At 40.6% G+C, this 20540-nt stretch overlaps 1 protein-coding gene across 2 annotated transcripts in view; it reads left to right on the top strand.

Annotated features, from left to right (window-relative positions):
* CBL (Cbl proto-oncogene) overlaps positions 1 to 20540 on the top strand; it is a 78699-nt gene that overhangs the window by 14656 nt on the left and 43503 nt on the right. Inside the window, exon 2 of one of the 2 annotated variants that reach the window (XM_040631129.1) lies at positions 4012 to 4259. The exons of the other annotated variant lie outside the window; for it this stretch is intronic. Coding sequence (XP_040487063.1) covers positions 4012 to 4259 — 248 coding nt within the window. The remainder of the gene's footprint in view (positions 1 to 4011; positions 4260 to 20540) is intronic. 2 annotated transcript variants of the gene reach the window in all.

Raw genomic sequence — 20540 nt, 5'->3', positions numbered from 1 at the left:
AGAAGAAAGTAAATGGCACAGAAGGCAGTTACAGGCATATCTCATTTTATTATATAGTTTTGCACATACTGCATTTTTTACAAATTGAAGCAAGCCTCTTTACAAATTCAAGCAAGTCTCTCTACTCCATTTTTTCCAGAAGCATTTGCTCATTCAGCTTACTTTGTGCCATATGGTCAATTCTCGCAATATTTCAAACTTTCTCATCTATGTTTGTTATGGTGATCAATGATCTTTGATATTACTGTTCTGATTGTTTTGGGGCACCATGAACCGCACCCATGAGAAATGGTGAACTTTTTTTTTTTTAAGGGAGCTCTACGCCCAGCATGGGGCTTGAACTCAAGACCCCAAGATCAAGAGTTGTATGCTAAAACAAAACAAAACAAAACAAAACAAAACAAAACAGAGTTGTATGCTCTACTGACTGAGCCAGACACCCCTGAAATGGCAAACTTCATTGATAAATGTTCTGTGTTCTGACTGCTCTACTGACCAGCTGTTCCCCATCTCTCTCCCTCTCATTTGGCTTATTTCCTGAGACACAACAATATTGAAATTAGGACAATTAATAACCCTACATTGGCCTCTAAGTGTTCAAGTGAAAGGAAGAGTCACACATCTCTCGCTTTAAATCAAAAGCTAGAAATGATTAAGCTTAGCGACGAAGGCACATCTAAAGCTGAGGTAGGCTGGAAGCTATGCCTGTTGCACCCGGTTAGCCAAGTTGAGTGCAAAGGAAAAGTTCTTGAAGCAAGTTACAAGCGCTGGCTACTCCAGTGAACACATGAACGATAAAGCCAAGCAGACTTCCTGCCGATGCAGAGAAATTTGGAGTGGTCTGCAGAGACCATCCGATTAGCCCCAATAGTCCCTTACGCCAAAGCCTAATCCAGAGCAAGGCCCCGACTCTCTTCAATTCTGTGAAGGCTGAGAGAGGTGGGGAAGCTGCAGAAGAAAAGCATGAAGCTGGCAGAGGTGGGTTCTTGAGGTTTAAGGAAGGAAACCTTGAAGTGCGAGGTGAAGCAGCAAGTGCTGGTGGAGAAGCTGCAGCGAGTTCTCCAGAAGATCCAGCTCAGAGAGTGACAGTGGCTCCACGACGCAGCAGATGTTTCAGTGTAGACTGAACAGTCTCCTACTGGACAAAGATGCCATCTAGGCCTTTCATAGCTAGAGAGAAAGCAAAACCTGGCTTCAAAGCCTCAAAGTTCAGTTTGACTCTCTTGTTAGGGGCTCATGCAGCTGGTGACTTTAACTTGAAGCTAGTACTCATTTTCCACTCCAGAATCCTAAGGCCCTTAAAAATTAAGCTAAATCGACTTGACCTTTGCTCTATAAATGGAACAGCAAAGCCTGAATGATAGCACAGCTGTTTACAACATGGTTTACTGAATATTTTAAGCCGACTGTTGAGACCTACTAGTAGCTCAGAAAATTTATTTCAAAATATTACTGCTCATTGACATTGCACCTTGTCATCCAAGAGCTCTGATGGAGATGTAAAATGAGATGAACATTTTCATGTCTGCTGACAAAGCATCCATTCTGCAGCCCATGGACAAAGGAATCATTTTGCTTTTCAAGTCTTATTATTCAAGAAATACATTTCATAAGGCTATAGCAGCCTTAAATAGTGATTAGCCTATAGGTAGTGATTGCTCTATGAATCTGGGCAAAGTTAATTGAAAACCTCTAGAAAGGATTCAGTATTCTAGATGCCATTTAAGAATATTCGTGATTCATGAGAAGAGCTCAAAATACCAACATTAATAGGAGTTGGGAAGAATTTGATTACAACCCTCGTGTAGACTTTGAGGGGTCCAAGACTTCAGGGGAGGAAGCAGATGCGGTGGGAACAGCAAGAGAACTAGAACCAGAAGTGGAGCCTGAAGAGGGGACTGGGTTGCTATGTCTCATGATCAAACTTGAATGGACGAGGGGTTGCTTCTTAAGGATGAGCAAAGAAAGTGGTTTCTTGAGATGGAATCTACTCTTGGGAAGGGTGCTATGAAGATTGTTGAAGTGACAACAAGGATTTACATAACTGATAAAGCTGTGGCAAGGTTGGAGAGGATTGGAAGATCTTGAAAGAATTTCGGCTGTGGGTATATTGCTATCAAATAGCATCATATGCTCTCGAGAACTCATTTATGAAAGGAAGAGTCAGTCGGGGCAGCAGACTTCGCTCTTGTCTTATTTTAAGAACTTGCCGCAGCCACCCCAGCCTTCAGCAGCCAGCACCCTGATGCGTCAGCAGCCACTGACATTGAGGCAGGACCCTCCGCCAGCAAAAAAGTTACAACTAACTAAAAGCTTAGATGATGCTTAGCATTTTGTGACAATAAAGTATTTTTTAATTAAGGTATGTACTTTTTTTTTGGACCTACTGTATACTTACTAGACTACAGTATAGTATAAACATAACTTTATATGCACTGGGGAACCAAAATACTCATTTGATTCACTTTATTGAATAGATAAGTGCTTTATTGTGGTGGTCTGGAATCGAACCTGCGATATCTCTGAGGTATGCCTGTATATTCTGGAGATGTACATTTCAATATATATGTATTACAAATATATTCTTTGATTCTCTACATGTGTTTTTATTCTTTATAGGGTATCTTGATAAATAGAAGTTCTTATAAAGTAGTAAGGGTTTTAATTACCTTTTTTGTGTATGTGGTTAATGCTTTATTATAGTCCTGTTTAAGAAGGTTTTCTCTGTAGTGAAGATAATTTTCTTATATTATCTTCTAAAGCTTTATAGATCTGCCTTTCACATTTAGGTCTATAACCCAAGGTCTACTTTTGTGTGTGTGTGTGTGTGTGTGTGTGTGTGTGTGTGTATGTATGGTTTTGTTTTGTTTTTTGATATAGTGTAAGGTGAGGGTTTAGTTTGATTTTACTTTTTTTTTTTTTTCTATATGGATACCGGATTGTCCCACTACTCTTTTTGGAAAAGACCTTTCCTTTGTGATAAGTGAAGGGCCTATATATGTGTGGGTCTGTTTCTAGACTTTGCCCTTCCACTAATTTATTTGTCTTTTCCAGACACAGAAAAAATCCATTTAAGTGGAAAATACAAAATAAGATGGTAGGAATAAATACAGATTTATCAGTCATTATAACAAATATGAAATGTACTAAACTCATAGTTGAAAAACAAAGATGGTTACATTGGGTTTTAAAAATACTGTTACATGTTCTTTAAAAGAAACCTACATAAAACATAACTCAGAAGTTGAAAGTAAAAGATGGGAAAAAGAATTCTTAGGCAAATTCCGGAGGTCATTTTTTTTTCTTCTTTCTTTTTCTTTTTTTAAGCATTCTCTACACCCAGCACGGGGCTGGAGGTCATTTATATGGCAAGGAATGGTATCTCAGTTCAGCTCCATGGGGTCCAAGGCCCCTCTGCTCCCAGACCTTAGTGGCTGTTACAACTCTGGCCTCTACATCACTTCCGAGGGCAGCCATGTTCTTTATTTCTATCCTTGGGAATTTTCTTTATTGTGTTGTGGGGTGAGCCATGCATTTAAAACAAACTTGTCCTCGTTCATCTACCACTTTTTAGGTGTTATTGGGATGTCTTCCTCCCCCTGCAATGTTTAGTCTGCTATGTAATTTCTTTTCTTTTCTTTTCTTTTTTCTTTTTTCAAGATTTATTTTTACGTCATCTCTACACTCAACGTGGGGCTCAAACTCACAGCCCCAAGATCAAGAGTCGCAGGCTCTACCAATTGAGCCAGCCAGGCCCCCCTTGTCTGCTATGTAATTTCTGGACCATTAGTCTCTCGTATGGTTTTAAGAACCCACCCTTCTAGGGGAACCACTAAAAATGTAAAATAATTGCCCATGGGCAGGGGTGTTATGGATCATTTCTTATGGTCTTGTGCATTTTTTAATATTTCTGCAACAGAGCACATATTTTATAACTTTTTTTTTAACTTAAAAAAGGAGATTGTCCTTAAGATCCTCCAAGTAATAGCCCTTCTTTTCCATTTGTTGCAGGTGGTGCGGTTGTGTCAGAACCCAAAGCTGGCGCTAAAGAATAGCCCACCTTATATCTTAGACCTGCTGCCAGATACCTACCAGCATCTCCGCACTATCTTGTCAAGATATGAGGGGAAGATGGAGACGCTTGGAGAAAATGAGTATTTTAGGGTGTTCATGGAGAACTTGATGAAGAAAACTAAGCAAACCATAAGCCTCTTCAAGGAGGGGAAAGAAAGGATGTATGAGGAGAATTCTCAGCCTAGGTAATACAAATACCACACAAATATTTATGCAGGTCTGTGACTGCCTAAATGGGTACCTCTTAGAAGTAGTTGACTTGGTTTTAATTTTTAGGTCAATGAGAATGCAAAGGTGACATTTGATTTAAAGGTGGGTTTTATATAAAACATTGCCTTGGAGGATATTGAACCCCCCTCTGAAAAGTCAGTGACTTTTAGTCATGAAGGTGAGTCGGAGGCAGTAGGTCCGTTAGAGACCCCGAAGGTCATGAAAGTTTGAGGATAGGTGAGAGTTTGAAAGAAGGTTGAAGTTAAGCTGACGTTGGGAGTCAATAATAAGAGGGCAGATTTTGCCATTGCTGAGCTTATTAGAGCAGCCCTAAGTATGGGATAATAAGTAAAAAATAAAATCAAGGTTAAGTAATTTTTGTTTTTTTAACAAAGCAAAGTGAAATGACATTTCTTTTATAAGTAACTTTTCTAGTAGAATAGATAATGACAAATGGAGTGAATTCAGTAAATATTTGACAGACTTCTAGGTGTTCTTTTATATTTATTACCGTATTGGGTATCCCATATGTTATTAGTTTGGCTGTTAGAAATGGGTTGATTATAGTTATTGTTGTATTTGGTTTGGTCCAACTGGAAATATTCACTCATCTAGGACAAGTAATAAAATGTTAATTCCACTAGAATTTTGTAGGTAGTAAATTAATTCTTAAGGAGTGACACAAATTAGGAAGGACAGTAATTTCTGAGGGCATTAAGTAAGCGTGTATTACTCAAGCACTAACTTACTAAATGGTATCCTTGTAGCCTACCTAACTCCTTTGACTCTGTTGGCTTAGATTCTGGGAACTCTTATCTCAGTTAAAATTTTACCCACGTCATTATTCATATTACTTTTACTACGACAGATTACTCAAGTTTGGTCCAGAGTATCAGTCTTTTCTTGTTAAAAAGATTTCTGGTGACTGAATTTGATTTGTAGGACACTTTGCAACTTGTAATTTATATGAAAATGAACTTTATTCCTTTTAAATATTTAATTTTATGACTTTTGTTAAGATAAAACCTGACTATGTGGACCGTAGCTAACTGGTGATTTTGTATTGCTGAGTTTTTAAAAAATAATTTTACTTTATTTAATTTAAAAATTTAATTTAGGGGCGCCTGGGTGGCGCAGTCGTTGGGCCTCCGCCTTCGGCTCAGGGCGTGATCCCGGCGTTATGGGATCGAGCCCCACATCAGGCTCCTCCGCTATGAGCCTGCTTCTTCCTCTCCCACTCCCCCTGCTTGTGTTCCCTCTCTCGCTGGCTGTCTCTATCTCTGTCGAATGAATAAAATCTTTAAAAAATAATAAAAATAAAAATTTAATTTAGCATCTGCAGCGAACTAGGTTCTAATTGTAGGAGGTGAAAAGGGGAGTGAAGCTTTTAATTATGATGGACTGAGGTGGATGCTGTCACAGGTGTACAAAAGGCTGTGTGAACGCAGGTTTGCCTAGTGGCGTCAGGGAATGTGGCACAGAGGAAGTGGGATGTGAGCTAGGTTGTCGAAGGCAAGTAGAAATTTTCTAATGAGATAAGTGAAGAGAAGGCCTTTAACACGGGGGCACGAGCACGCACAGGCCCTGTATGTTGAAGGGGCACGAGCAGTCTGGTTTGGGTAGCACTGGGGGAGCTAGGTGAGCTGTGAGTACAGGCGGGGTCAGGATGTAAGTTCCTTTACCTCTAGATGTTCTCCTGTAGGTAATAGGCTGCCATAGAACAGTTGTTCGCAAAGAGCACTTTTGTACTGAAAAAAAAAATTGTAGATTTTCCAGCTTTAGAGCACACCGAGCATTGTTTAACTTTTTTTTTTTTTTTTTTTTTTAACAATGGCTTGTTCATCCCTGAGAGGCAGGCAGTATGGTGTACTGGTTAAGAGGATGGACTCTGAAGCCTGCGTTTGAATCTTAATTTTGCCACTTAGCTATGTGACCCCTCAGTTTCTTCATCTGTAAAATGAGATAGCGGTAGTACTTTCTTTGTCGGGGTGTTGGAGTTATTAAATGAGTAAATGTTCAGTACTTAGAATGGTGATCGGCACGATGAGAGCGATGTGGGTTAGCTCTAATTTTAATCATCCGTCTCATTTTCTTTACTATAAAATAGGTTATTGTATCAAGCTGTGTATTAGTGATACTGCCAGATCATAAGTACATAGACCAATTTACCCTTAATAAGTGGCCTCATACTGTTGCTTTCAAGTTCTTCTGCCATTTTTTTAACCTTCCTGTCAGCATCCTTGTCTGTATCAATTTTATTACCCATAATAGGAAGTTTTTAATACACTATGGGCTTTGAATCCGTATAGCGAGGTTTGTACAAGTTATATGTAAAGTGAGAATAAATAAAGTTCAGTTGAGATTCAGATTTTTTTTTTTTTAACAAGGAAAATGTATGGCTTTACTGTGTGACCTTTGTGATCTGTATTTCGGTTCCTTAAAGACTTTTTTTTCCTCATCAGTTTTTTAAATTGAGATATTAACATATCATAAAATTCACCTTTTTACAGAATGTAATTCGGTGGTTTTTGGTATGTTCACAAAGTCGTGTAACCGTCCCCACTATCTAATTTCAGAATGTTTCCATCATCTCACCAAGAAACCCCACACTCATTAGCAGTCATTGCCCATTCCCCGTCAGCCCCTGGCGGTCACAAATATCTATTTTCTGTCTCTGAAGATTTGCCTGTTTTAGACATTTCACGTAAGTGGACTCGGAACATGTGGCCTTTTTTTGTCCGGCTTTCCTAGCGCGTATTCTCACAACTCATTCATGTTATAGTGTGGGTCAGTACTTCATGCCTTTTTAATGGCTAGACAATACTCGATTGCACGGGTATACCCCATTTTGATTATGGACATTTGGGCTGTTTCCACTTGGTATAATGAATAATGCTGCAGTGAACATCTGCATACAAGTTTTTGTGTGGCCGTATGTTTTCAGTTCTCTCGGGTAAATACCTGGGAGAGGAATTGCTGAGTCATACGGTAATTCTGTGTTTAACTTTTTGAGGAACCATAGTCTGTTCATCGCAGCAGCGTTTTACATTCTCCAACAACGTATGAAGAGAGTTCTGATTTCTCACCAACACTTGTTATTTTTTTGTTTTTGTTTTCAGTTTTTTATAGCCGTCCTACTGGGTACGAAGTAGCTGTGTTGTGGGTTTGATTTGCATTTCCCTAATGAGTAAAAATGTGGGCTTTTTCATGTGAGCTTTTTGTTTATTGGCCATTAGTATATCTTTGGAGGGATGTCTATTCAAATCCTTTGCCTGGTTGGGGTTCTTTTTCTTTTATTGTTGAGTAGTAGAGTTCTTATTCTGGATACTAGACCCTTATTAGATGTACAAAATTTTATTCCCATTCTGTGGGTTGTCTTTTCACTTTATTTTTAGTGTCATTTGAAGAACGCACAATTTTAATTTTGGTGAGGTTCACTATTTTTTCTTTGGTTACTTGTGGTTTTTTCTCTTCTTTTCTTTTAAAGATTTTATTTATTTGACAGACAGAGAGAAAGCACAAGCAGGGGGAGCCGCAGGCAGAGAGAGAGGGAGAAGCAGGCTCCCCGCTGAACAAGGAGCCTGATGTGGGGCTCGATCCCAGGACCCTGGGATCATGACTTGAGCCAAAGGCAGGCGCTTAACTGACTGAGCCACCCAGGCACCCCTGGTTACTTCTGCTTTTGATATCATGGCTAAGAAATCATTGCTTAATCTGATGTCATGAAAATTATGCCTGTGATCATTTTGAGTTAATTTTTGTATATGGTCAAAGGTATGTGTCCAACTTTATTCTTTCGCATATGGGTATCCTTTAGTGCCAGCACTGTTTATTGAAAAGAACATTCTTCCCTGTTGAGTTGGCTTGATGCCCTTGTCAAAAGTCAACTTACCATATGTATGAAGGTTTATTTCTGGGTTCTCTCTTCTTTCCGTTGGTTATATGTCTATCCTTAGGCCAGTACCCACACTATCTTGATTACTGTAGCTTTGTGGTAAAGTTTTGGAATCAGGAAGTGTGAGTCCTCCATCTTTGTTCTTTTTCAAGATGGTTTTGGCTGTTTGAAGTCCCTTGAGATTCTTTGAGTTTTAGGATCAGCTTACCAATTTTTTTTTTTTTTAAGATTTTACTTATTTATTTGTCACAGAGAGAGACAGCCAGTGAGAGAGGAAACACAAGCAGGGAGAGTGGGAGAGGAAGAAGCAGGCTCCCAGTGAAGGAGCCTGATGTGGGGCTCAATCCCAGGACTCTGGGATCACGCCCTGAGCCAAAGGCAGACGCTTAACGACTGAGCCACCCAGGCGCCCCAAGCTTACCAATTTCTGCAAAAAGGATGGCTGTAATTTTCATAGGCATTGCATTGGACTGGTAGATCTGTTTGGGAAGTATTGCTATCTTAACAATACTAAGTCTTCTGATCTATGAACATGGGATGTTTTTCCATTTGTTTAGGTCTTTTAAAATGTCTTTCAGCAATGTTTTGTACTTTCCAGTGTACAAGTTTTTCACCTTCTAGGTTTAATTTATTCCTAAGTAGGTAATCCTGGGTGGCTCAGTTGTTTAAGTGGCCAACTCTTGGTTTTGGTTGGGCTCAGGTCCTGGGATTGAGCCTGGGTTGGGCTCTGCACTCAACAGGGAGTCTGCTTGAGGATTCTTTCTCCCGCCTTCCTACCCCCCGTGCACAAGCTTGAGTGCGTGTTTTTTCTCTCTCAGTAAGTAAATAAAAATCTTTTAAAAAATAAAATTAAAAAATAAAAAAGTCTTAAGGGGTGCCTGAGTGGCTCAGTCGTTACGCGTCTGCCTTCAGCTCAGGGCGTGATACCGGAGTTCTGGGATCGAGCCCCACATCGGGCTCTTCCACTGGGAGCCTGCTTCTTCCTCTCCCACTCCCCCTGCTTGTGTTCCCTCTCTCGCTGGCTGTCTCTCTCTCTGTCAAATAAATAAATAAAATCTTAAAAAAAAAAAAAAGTCTTAAAAAATTTTATTCCAGGGCATCTGGGTGGCTCAGTCGGTTAAGCATCTGCCTTTGGCTCGGGTCATGATTCCAGGGTCCTGGGATCGAGTTTTGCCTCAGGCTCCATACTCGGTGGGGAGCCTGCTTCCCTCCTCTCCCTCTGCTGCTCGCCCTGCTTGTGCTCTCTCCTCTCTCTCAAATAAATAAATGAAATCTTTAAAAAAAATTTTTTTTTATTCATAAGTACTTTATTCTTTCTGATGCTATTATAAATGGAATTTTTTCCTAATTTCATTTTTGGATAGTTTATTACTGGTACCCGGAACACAATTGATTTTTGTATATTGATTTTGTATCCTGTAACTCTGCAGGACTCATATATTGATTCTAGTAGTTTCTTACTGGATTCCTTAGGATTTTCTACAAATAAGATCGTGTCATGTGCAAATAGAGAAAGTTTTACTACTTCTCCTTTATGGATGCCTTTTATTTTTTTTCTTGCCTAGTTGTGGTGACTAGAACTTTATGTTGAATAGAATTTATGTAGAATAGAAGTGGTAAGAGCAGACATCCTTGTCTTGTTCTTGATATGAGGAGGAAAGCTTTCAGTCTTTCACCATCGAGTGTGATGTTACCTGTGGGATTTTCATACGTGTCCTTTATCAGGTTGAGATGGTTTCCTTCTCTTCCCTTGTTCAGTGTGTTTTGTCTTGAAAGGGTATTACAGGCCTTTTATGCTTNATTCCTGCTTTTTCTTCTGGGAGGGAAATTTGTAGACTTGTAAAATCCTAGAAAAAGTGAATATATTAAGTTGCACTAAGGGCAGCGATGCAAGTAAGCATCAGGAGTAATGGAAACCGGGGTTGGAAAAGTTGCGGGGACTCTTGCTGCAGATTGATGTCTGAATTGCCGGAAAGCTGACCTCTGCTACATCCAGCGTTTACATCTTGCGGGTTTCCACTGTAGCAGAACCTCTGGCTCGGAGTTTCAGTTTTGGCTTTGGCTTGCTATAGAGCAGTTGATTATCCCCAAACCAGTCAACTCCAAAGAAAAGGTAAGTGCTGTGATTAGTCCAGCGTGGGCCAGGTGTCACCTCTGGATGAACCTGCTGTGGCTTGGGGACCACATTTGTTTCCCTAAAGCTGAATGCTCAGGGGAATTTGTTCTCGGCTGGGTGTTGAGGAGCTGATCCCTTTAGTCTGCTCTGCATATCTGTCAGTATTTAATAGACTTGCTGCCTGTCTTTATTTTAGAGAGGATATTAGGTGAAGTAACTTCTCTAAATATAAATTGCCCTTAGTTCTCTTAGACTTTATAAAAAACGACTTAAGCCAAAACTATAAGCTGCTTTCTTGTCTGTGATCTGTAACGCTGGGTTTGGCACCTGTTTTCCTTCCTGCACAGGCTGTTACAGCAGCAGCTGAGTGGGGTCATGCAGTGAAGTTCATTTGAAAACATCACTGTTTTATTATATATATTTTGGAAGTAAGATGAAACTTGTTTGTTGTTACTGCCTTTTTATTTATAAGCTGAAATGATCAAGATTTGGTTTTATTGTAATTCAGTTGGGGATAACTCAGAACGAACTAAAAGCTCATGTTCTAACCATTCATTAAAGAAAAAATTAGTCTGGAGTACTTGCTCGGTGGCAAGCACTACCCTAGGAGCAGTGATCGCACGCTGGGTGGTACCAACATAGTCCTCCTCTTATGAGGCTTGTAACGTAGGGTTTTAGCTTGTAAGGTTTTCAGTGTTTCTCTAGTGGAACAGTGGTGTTTCACAAATCAGACAGAAGTGTTTGTGCTGCTGTAGTCTTCCCCTAGCACCCCGAAGACAGGTTTTCAGTTCGTGTGCCAAATCTTACCGGTAGGTAATGGCAGTTTCGATCTTTGTGTGGAGAAGTTAGGGCTTGGGGCGCTTGGCTGGCACAGTTGGTTAAGTGCCTGACTCTTGGTTTTATCTCAGGTCGTGATACGGAGCCCCACTTAGAGCCCTAAGTGCAAGGCTGCTTAAGTTTCTCTCTCCCTCTGCCCCCCCCCCCGCTTGCTGTCTATCTCTCTGTTTCTCTCTCTCTCAAATAATCCCACTTTTTTTTTTTTTTTTTTTAAGAAGAAGTTTGGGCTTGGTTAGAAAAGATTCCCACTTAGATTAGGAATGCTTTTCTAATGATTGGAAAAGGGGCAGCACCCCCTTTTTGGTCCTGGAGAAAGATGATGATGGCTTGAAGCAAAGTGGTGACGCTAGAGATGGCAAGAAGTAGACAGTACTTGATGTGCTTTAAAGCTAGCAAGGAGCGCCTGGGTGGCTGTCGGTTAAGCCTCTTGGTTTTGGGTCAGGTCATGATCTCAGGGTTGATGGATCGAGTCCCGCATTGGGCTTTGTGCTCCGTGCGGAGTCTTCTTGGGATTCTCTCTCTCTCCCTCTTCTTCTGGCCCTCCCCCTGCTCGTGTGTGCACACGCTCTCTCCACCCCTGCCTCAATAAATAAATAAATAAATAAATAAAATCTTTTAAAAAGCTAGCAGAACATGACTTGTTAATGGATTGGCTAGATTTTTGGTGTGAGTAATGGGATAGATGCAATAGGAAGTCATAGAAGGTACAAAAAGGGGGGAAGGACCTGATCTGGTAGTTCATTTACAGTGATAGTGTTGGCTGCTCTGTGGGAAATGGATTAGGCTTGTGGGGTAGCAGTGATGGGAGTAGAGAGCGAGCTTACAGCGTTGTTGTCAGCCAGGTGGGAGGCAGTATACCTGGTCTAGGGAAAAGGCTGAAAGGAAGAAACGTGGACAGACAGATTGGAGGTAGAATCAAAAAGAATTGCGGGGGAATTAGACAAGAGGAGGGCAGGAAAAGATGACAGGGAAGGATCAAGATGACGTATGAGTCTCTGTCATTAACTCTGCCAGTGGGCAGCAGCATTTACTAAGATGGGGAATTCGGAGTATAGACGTGGGGAGAGCTAAATCGGGAGTGAGGGGATCAAGAGTTCCGTTTTGGACTTGTTTACACTGGAGATATTTTTATGAGCCGTCTAAGGCCGTAAGTCACACAGGCAATTGGGTGTATTAGACTTCGGACTTCAGAGGGAGAGGTGTGGGATACAGTTAGAAATTTGGTGGCATTCAGAATAATACTTATATCCAAGAGAGTGGACAGAATCATCTAGGGGGAGAGGAGTTGGCAGTGGGGACTGAGCAAGAAAGAAGGGAGAGAATAGATTGTAGTAGCCACAAAGAAGACTAAAAAACAAACAAAAATCCTCTTCCTAAATAGGAAATTGAGAAAGGAAATGACTAGTTCACAAAAGAAGAAAAATAAAAGAGCAAATATGAATATTAAAAGAAGAATCTAGTTTGCTAGTCATAAAATACTTTTCTTTTGGCTTAAAAAATTGGCAAAAAATGGAAAATTGGTTTATAATTAGTGTTTCAAAGGAGGGTGCAGGAAAAGGAGTATTCCCTTATCTGGTTGTGGTAGGAATGAAATTGGTTTAGCCTTTCTGGGGGCTGGTTTATATAGAAAGATTTAAAATCTTGCTCAGTAGTTCCACTTTTAGAAATTTATCAAAAAGAAGTGAGGAGGGATTTGGGCTAAAATATAAAACCATAAAACTCTTAAAGGAAAATCTAGGGGCGCCTGGGTAGCGCATTTGGTTACGCGTCCGACTCTTGGTTTTGGCTCAGGTCATGATCTCAGGGTCGTGAGATCCAGCCCCGTGTGGGGCTCTGTGCTCAGCGCGGAGTCTGCTTGGGACTCTCTGTCTCAGGGGCACCTGGGTCGCTCTGTCAGTTGAGTATTTGCCTTAGGCTCAGGTCCTGATCCCAGGGTTCTGGGATCTAGTCCCATGCCTGGCTTCCCGCTCAGCTGGGAGTCGGCTCCTTCCTCATCCTCTGCCCAGCGCCCCCCCNACGCTCGCTCTCCCTTGCTGTCTCTCTCTCAAATAAATGAATAAAGTCTTTGAAAAAAATCATTTAAAAAAAGAGATAGTCTCTCCCTCTGCCCCCCACCCCCTGCGTGTGTGCCCTTTCTCTCAAATAAATAAATCTTAAAAAAAAAATCTAGGCAGTAAACTCTTGGACATTGGCCTTAGCAATTTTTTTCTGGATTGGTCTCCTCAGGCAAGAGAAACAAAAGCAAAAATAAACAGTTGAGATGACATCAAATTAAAAAGCTTTTGCACAATGAAGGAAAACATCAACAAAACAAAAACGCAACCCACTGAATGGGAGAAAATATCTGCAAGTGATACATCCAGTATGGGCTTAGTAATCAAAATATATAAAGAATTCCTACAACTCAATACCAAAAATACAAATAATCTGACTAAAAAATGGGCAGAGGACCTGAACAGGCATTTTCGTATTACTGAGAGTTAGAGTAAGTTACCCAGGTGCATGTAGCTAGTTACGTGCCAGAGCCTCTTTTTCTTTCTTTCTTTTTTTTTTAAAGCTAGTCTCCCAACTGTTTTTTACTAATTATTTTGGTTTTCTTTGAATGTAAAGGAATGGTAACTATGTATTCCATTCCGTGTTACAGAAATGATCCCTTGGAGGCCAGACTTCAAGTATCATATGAAATAGTAGACTCAGAGACCTTAATACATTTTTTAACTGGTATGTCCTTTGAACACAAAAACACTCAATAGTGTGATTTACCACAGGATTATGTCTTTACGTAACAAAAGAATTTCACTCAAACTATTTCTTATTGGACATAAGCTTGCTTATGCAAATAGAGGGAACAGGAAGATCTTCTCCCTTGCCTCCTCGCAAAGAATCTGTGATAACTTTTATAAAAGCCAGAACATTATAGAGAAGTAGGCAGTGACTGTCAAGTAGAATGTGCAAAAGCTTTTTCTAATCGCTTTGCTCTAATAGTGCCAACCAAGACTTGCTCTAAAACCATAATACTTGTGAAGTGCACAACTGCATTTAAATTAGAACATCTTAAAGAACAAGCTCGAAGGCTGGCTACAAGAATGTCTTTTTTGCCAGGTTGTAGGGTACGAAGCAGCAAATGCTTTCTGAGGATACCTAGTAGTATGAAAATGCATTGTGAACCTTAATCCTGGCAACTTATTTTTATACTTAGTGTGTATTGAAATATATGTTTTTTTCATAAAGCTTAAATCCAGCGTTTTAAATTTGTCAAAGAAATGGAGTAAGAAGCCCTCGTTAGCATTTTTCTTTCCTCTCTTTGTTTAAACCCTCCCCCTCCTCCTTTCACATGCAAAACACTCACCCAGCTTCAGTGTCGAATACAATATACCTGGATGGTCGAAATACAAGTTTAAGCATTCAGAGTTAGTATTCCTTAACTCATTTCATTCTTATTCTTCGAGCTTCTTCCCCCAGTTATTTACATTTAAAATAGTTGACTTGTATTTCCTTGGTAAAGGTGAACCAGATAATAGTGATCCTTTTCTTTGATTCTCCTGTTCTCACTTCAAAGAGCATGATTAAAAAGGCACTTAGGAAAGAGAATCTTCCATTGTTTGTATTAACTGTGAGCTAAGTTCTGCACGTGAACCTTTGTGTAGGGATCTTTAGACCTATCTCTGTACGAGTGAATATTATCTATTTTACATTTTAATCACTGGATCAGGGTTTTGTAGATTAAATCTTTACTTGCAGATCCTGAATGATATTAAGGCCCTGCCTTATAGCACAGTTTCTCAGTCATTTCCAGCCAGTGACACACGCGCATGTTGGGAAACATGGCATGTTGAGCAGTGGTGTTGAGACAGAATAGAATGAGATGGTAAGTGGGACTGGATGTGTGAGCTGCGTTGCCCAGAGTGGAGCCCTCTGCCGTTCGCTGTCTGTGACCTGAGACAAGGTATTGCTCTTTGCCTCAGATATCTCACTTAAAGCTGTTTTCCTGGGATTGTCGTGTTACAATAAATACGGTAATATTTGGGAAAGAGTTAGAATAATGCATCATTCACAGAAAGCAGACCTAGGTGTTTGCTTTAAAAAAAAAAAAGAGGGGCGCCTGGGTGGCTTAGTTGGTTAAGTGTCTGCCTTCAGCTTAGGTCATGATCCCAGGGTCCTGAGATTGGGCCCCCTTTTTGGGCTCTGCATCAGCTCCCTGCTCCCTGCTCAGCAGGGAGCCTGCTTCTCCCTCTTCCTCTGCCTGTCCCTCTCCTTGCTTGTGTTCTCTCTCTCTCATTGTCAAATGAATAAATTCTTTAAAAACAAAATTAGAGATCCACAGTCATCGAAAAATAAGGGAAGGAGAAAAGTAATCAGTGCCTCATCCACTGAATTATACACTTGAAAATGGTTAAAATAGTAATTTTTATATTATGTATACTTTACCGTAACTTTCTCAGAAGCAGTGTCATAATGCAAAGGCTGTCGAAGTTTTCTTGATGCAAGTGTTCAGTCTGCAGGTGGTTCTGAGAACTTGCGCTCAGTGGACTCTAGGTGCATGTCAGGCTGGAACTTGTGGGTGGAAGGGTGACAGGTACGCAGACCCCCTCTTCTCTTGGTGTCCTGTGGAGAGGTGCGCTTAGGTTGGGGCACAGCCGGCTGTACTGTGAGACTGGGCTTCAGGAAAGAGACCCTACCTCCCCAACCCACCCTGTGCTCTCTCTTTTTATGGGGTGAAGTGTGATGAGTGAAGTAAAAAGTGGGAGTTTATGAACCACCTGTTTGTAGGAGTTGCTGAGAACCAGCTGTCGCACACCTAGAGACTGTGAGAGCCCTTGGGAAGGTGTTTAGTAGAAACCCCTCCTGGCAGAGGGAAGGAAGAGCCCTTGGTCCTCGTTAGCTCATTGCCGAGCTCATTGCCAGAGAGCACAGGATGACCAGTCAGGAGCTAAACCAGTCATCCGGGTGAGATGGTGGTAGCTGGGACTATAGTGGTAACTGGACTGCCATGAAGATAAGAACTTCGTCTGGCTCTATAAAGTGCACGTTTTGTTTTTCTTTTCCTTTTCTTTCTTTCTTAGTTTTTTGTTTTTTGTTTTTTTTGAAGATTTATTTATTTTAGAGAGTTCGCAGGGGTGGAGGTGAACAGGAGGGGCAGAGGGAGAGGGAGAGAGAGAATCTCAAGCAGATACCCTGCTGAGCGCAGAACCCAACAGGGGGCTGGATCTCATGACCCTGAGATCACAACCTGAGCTGAAATCAAGACTTGGATGCTTGACCGACTGAGCCACCCAGGCACCTCCATATTTTGTTTCTCTGTACTCAGTTGTTACAGTGAATTTTATGGTAATAGATTTGTAAAGTTAAACTATCCTTGCATTGCTTGGATTAACCCTAGTTTGTAATGATGTATAAATGCTTCCCTGGATTCTGTTTAACAATCATTTATGATTTCGGGGCGCCTGGGTGGCTCAGTCCCTTGAGCATCTGGCTCTTGATTTTGGCTCAGGTCGTGTGATGTCAGGGTTGTGAGATTGAGCCCTGCGTCTGGCTTCGCACTCAGTGCAGAGTCTGCTTGAGATTCTCTGTCTTTCCCTCTCCCTGTGCTCTTCCCCCTGCTCATGCTCTCTCTATCTCTAAAATAAATAAATAAAATCTTAAAAACAAAACAATCATTTACAATTTTTTATCTATAGAATACATTGTATTAGTATGTATGATATATAAACATATACTAACAATCCTTTACAATTTATTCATCTATATAATTTTATATAGTAGTAAGTGAAACTAGCATGTAATTTTTTTCTCATGTTCTTTGATTATGGAAATAATCACAGTGAGTTAATTCTTCTCTTTCTGTATTTGTGACAATTTGCAAAAATAAGAATTCGCTTTTGTGGGGGAATATTTAGCAAAAATTTCTTCTGTAGCACTGTTACGGTCTAATGTGCATGCTTGTGCACACGTGCCTGCATAACTGTGTCTCTGCTGGAGGGCTGGGGAGGGGCTTTTGATCCCTACTCTGTTCAATGGTTGTGGTTTTCTCAGGGTTTGAAATGAAATAGTCCATTTCCCCTAAATGTGTAAGTTTAAGAACAGTGCTTGCCAGATAGTAGGCATTCAGTATTTATGGAATGAGTCCATCAGTAAAAGTTATTGGACTAGAGTTCACTGTAATCCGTTATTAGAATGCCTTCTTTATTTTGTGTCTAATTTGTGTTAGATTTTAAGAGTTGCTGCATTCTGAAGACTTTTACCAATTCATCGTGCTAGAAAGGTTACGTTTGCATTCTCACATAGCTTTCAGATATCTTGTGTTCTACTCAAGGTGCATTTGTGATTTTTTTCTTCTTTATTTTTCCTCATCTGTGAATATACCTCTGCACTTTGACACTGTTGACATTTTATCATATGTGTTTTACTTTGCTGAATTTACTGAACACGGTAAATTTTGTGGACTTCGCAGGCGGCTCTTTTATACAGATCCATGTACATTTTCCTGTCGGGAAGTAGGATAGATGCCACTGGATGGGTGACACAATCCCTACAATTTTAGAATCTGTGAAGATGTGCTAAGATGCTAAATGATTTTCATCAAGTCTGTATAAAAGATACTGATGAAGACTGGGTCTCAAAGAGATGGCATTGATTTCTGCCTTTTGTGAGAACTTACAAATTAGCACGATTTTCTTATAAAGGTGGTCCACTTGGGACATTGTGCAGTATTTCAAAATAACCAGTCACATGGATTTGTCCTGCCTTTTTAAAATTTATTTATTTATGTATTTTAAGTAATCTCCATACCCAGTGTGGGGCTCGAACTCATGACTCTGAGACCAAAAGTGGCACTCTCTTCCAACTGAACCAGCCAAGCACCGTGGATTTGTTTTGCTTTTTATAAGAGAAGTCGGCCACTCATGTTCTGCCTCCATCCCACATTCCTTCCAAAGGAAGACGCTCCAAGTCTTTTCAAAAGGCCATCATTTCAGTTTGACTGTCCTGTGTAAGGGAATGAGCAGCCGGTTCCATTCGCAACAGTGTCAACAATCTTATACAGATTATTTACACGCCTGCTTCCCTGTCTCTTTCCCAGGCTGCCGGCTAGATGTTACCATGTTAATACCTTCGGACATCTCATACTCAGCATGTCTGAACACAGAATGTGTCCTCTTCCTTAAGCGGACCAGCTGCCTCTTCTCTGTTCCGGGATTGGTATCAGGCAGCGGTGGCAAGCTCGAGCTGCTGGGATTGGTTCTAGGCTTAGTTCTTTTGACCTTGGGTTTTTCATCTGTAAAATGGGGGTAATTACTGACTCTATCTTACAGGATTGTGAATGAGAGTTAATTAAGTAAAATATGTAAGGTGCCTGACACATAGAAGCCCTTAAAAAGTATTAGCTTCTATTAAGATATTATTTTTAAGACCCTGTTTCCAATTGTTCAGGCTCAGAGTTTCAGGTTCATCATCTCTTCTATTCAGTCATCTTTTCTTGATTTTACTTCTGCAGTGTCTGTCACATTGGTCTTATTTTATATGTACATGGGACTCGAACTCACGATTGAGCCATAGGCTCTACCGAGTGGGCACCGCAGATCGGTCTTACTTTACCGCCCATGTTCAGGCTCCCATTACCTTTCCGCTGCAGTCCGTCCTGACTGATCCCTGTGCTTTTGTCATTTCTCCTGTACTTCACTCTTTTCTGCTACTGTCATTTATAGCCCTAAAACGAAGTAGATGTTACCCCCAGTTGCAAACCCTTCATGACTTCCTGCTGCATTTGTCATATCTCCCACGCTGCTTGCGGAAGTTTGAGTCCCGTCGGCGTTTTCAGCTGTATTATACGTTCTCGCCATCCCGGTTGGTTTACTAGTCCCGAGATCTTCTACAGAGCTTTGGTCACTCCCTTGGCCTGGAATCCCTTTCCTTCCCATGTTGTGTGGTGAAGTTTCATTGATTCTCTAAAGCCCAAGAGGCCCCCTTAATTATACTAGTTTGAATTGGTGGTTCTCCACCCCCATACTCTTCCAGCACTCGGTTTTTACTTGACTCTGATCGGCCAAAGTGTGTGAGTCTGCTTTGCTAACTAGACGGGTTCAGGAAGACTTTCTTTCCTATGTTATATGGCATTGTCTTTGTTTATGGTTTCTTAATAAAGAATGTTAAATTTGATAAAATACTAACTAAATACTAATTGCCAAAATACTAAGTAATTAAGTACTAATACCAGAGTTGTACGGAGACTCAGAATTGTAAACCTGAGGAGGATTTTTTTTTAAAGATTTTCTTTCTTTCTTTCTTTCTTTGTCAGAGAGGGAGAGCGGGCACAAGCAGGGGGAACGACAGGCTGAGGGAAAAGCAGGCTCCCCCCTAGCAAGGAGCTGGATGGCGGGACTCGATCCCAGGACCCTGGGATCCTGGGATCATGACCTGAGCTGAAAGCAGACACTTAAATGATTGAGCCACACAGGCGTCCCAAGGAGGATTGTTTTTCCCTTTCATGGAAAATATATTGAAGAGAATGGCAGTGACAAAGATTTCTCTAGTTTTGATCCCTCCAAAAGTCTTAGATTCAAATAGTTACAGAAAATTCCATATTGGGGCGCCTGGGTGGCTCAGTCGTTGAGCGTCTGCCTTTGGCTCAGGGTGTGATTCCGGAGTCCTGGGATCGAGCCCCACATCAGGCTCCTCTGCTGGGAGCCTGCTTCTTCCTCTCCCACTCCCCCTGCTTGTGTTCCCTCTCTCGCTGGCTGTCTCTCTCTCTGTCAAAAAAAAAAAAAAAAAATTCCATATTCCTTCCCAAGTTTGGGGACAGTAAAGTTTAGTAGCTACTCTGTATTTGTTCAGAGAAACCATATATTTAAATGTCTAATGTGTCATATATTTCGGAGGTAAATAATTAATGATAACCAGATAGACTTTCTGCATATTTGATTAGACTCTCTTAGAGCTGTTTCCTGCTCAGTATAATTTGTTTTGTCTGTCTGTATATCCATATATTTTTAAATTTATTTTTTAAGGTCACAGGACAGGCTTTCTGAAAGGTACCGGGTGGTTTTGGCATTTGTTAATGAGAGGGTGTGAGAAGTTTTTTGAGATTTCTGCATTATGTTACTTACGTGCTTGCATGTTCTTTAAAGAACTGGTGTAGAGAAGTAGTAATCAGTTCTTGGGGAATACACGTTTAGCTGCAGACAAGTGCTTCAGTGTATATAATAGCTTATATACGTATCTTTCAGAACTTGGGTTGAATAAATTCAAAGGTTATTTTGAAATACAGAAAAGTCGGATTATAGTCTTAAACTCTTTAGAAAATAATTATTTTCAAATATCGTCTGTAGTATAAGTGATCCTGTTTTCAGATTAGTTAGGAAAGAAAGACTATCTGTGAAAAAGGAAATCTTTTCCACTAGTAACTGTACAGTG

Source organism: Ursus maritimus, unplaced genomic scaffold, assembly GCF_017311325.1.
Source record: "Ursus maritimus isolate PB19 unplaced genomic scaffold, ASM1731132v1 scaffold_16, whole genome shotgun sequence".
Lineage (NCBI taxonomy): Eukaryota > Metazoa > Chordata > Mammalia > Carnivora > Ursidae > Ursus > Ursus maritimus.
The sequence above is the reverse complement of the archived record's forward strand: the minus strand, read 5'-3'. Positions and strand labels throughout refer to the sequence as shown.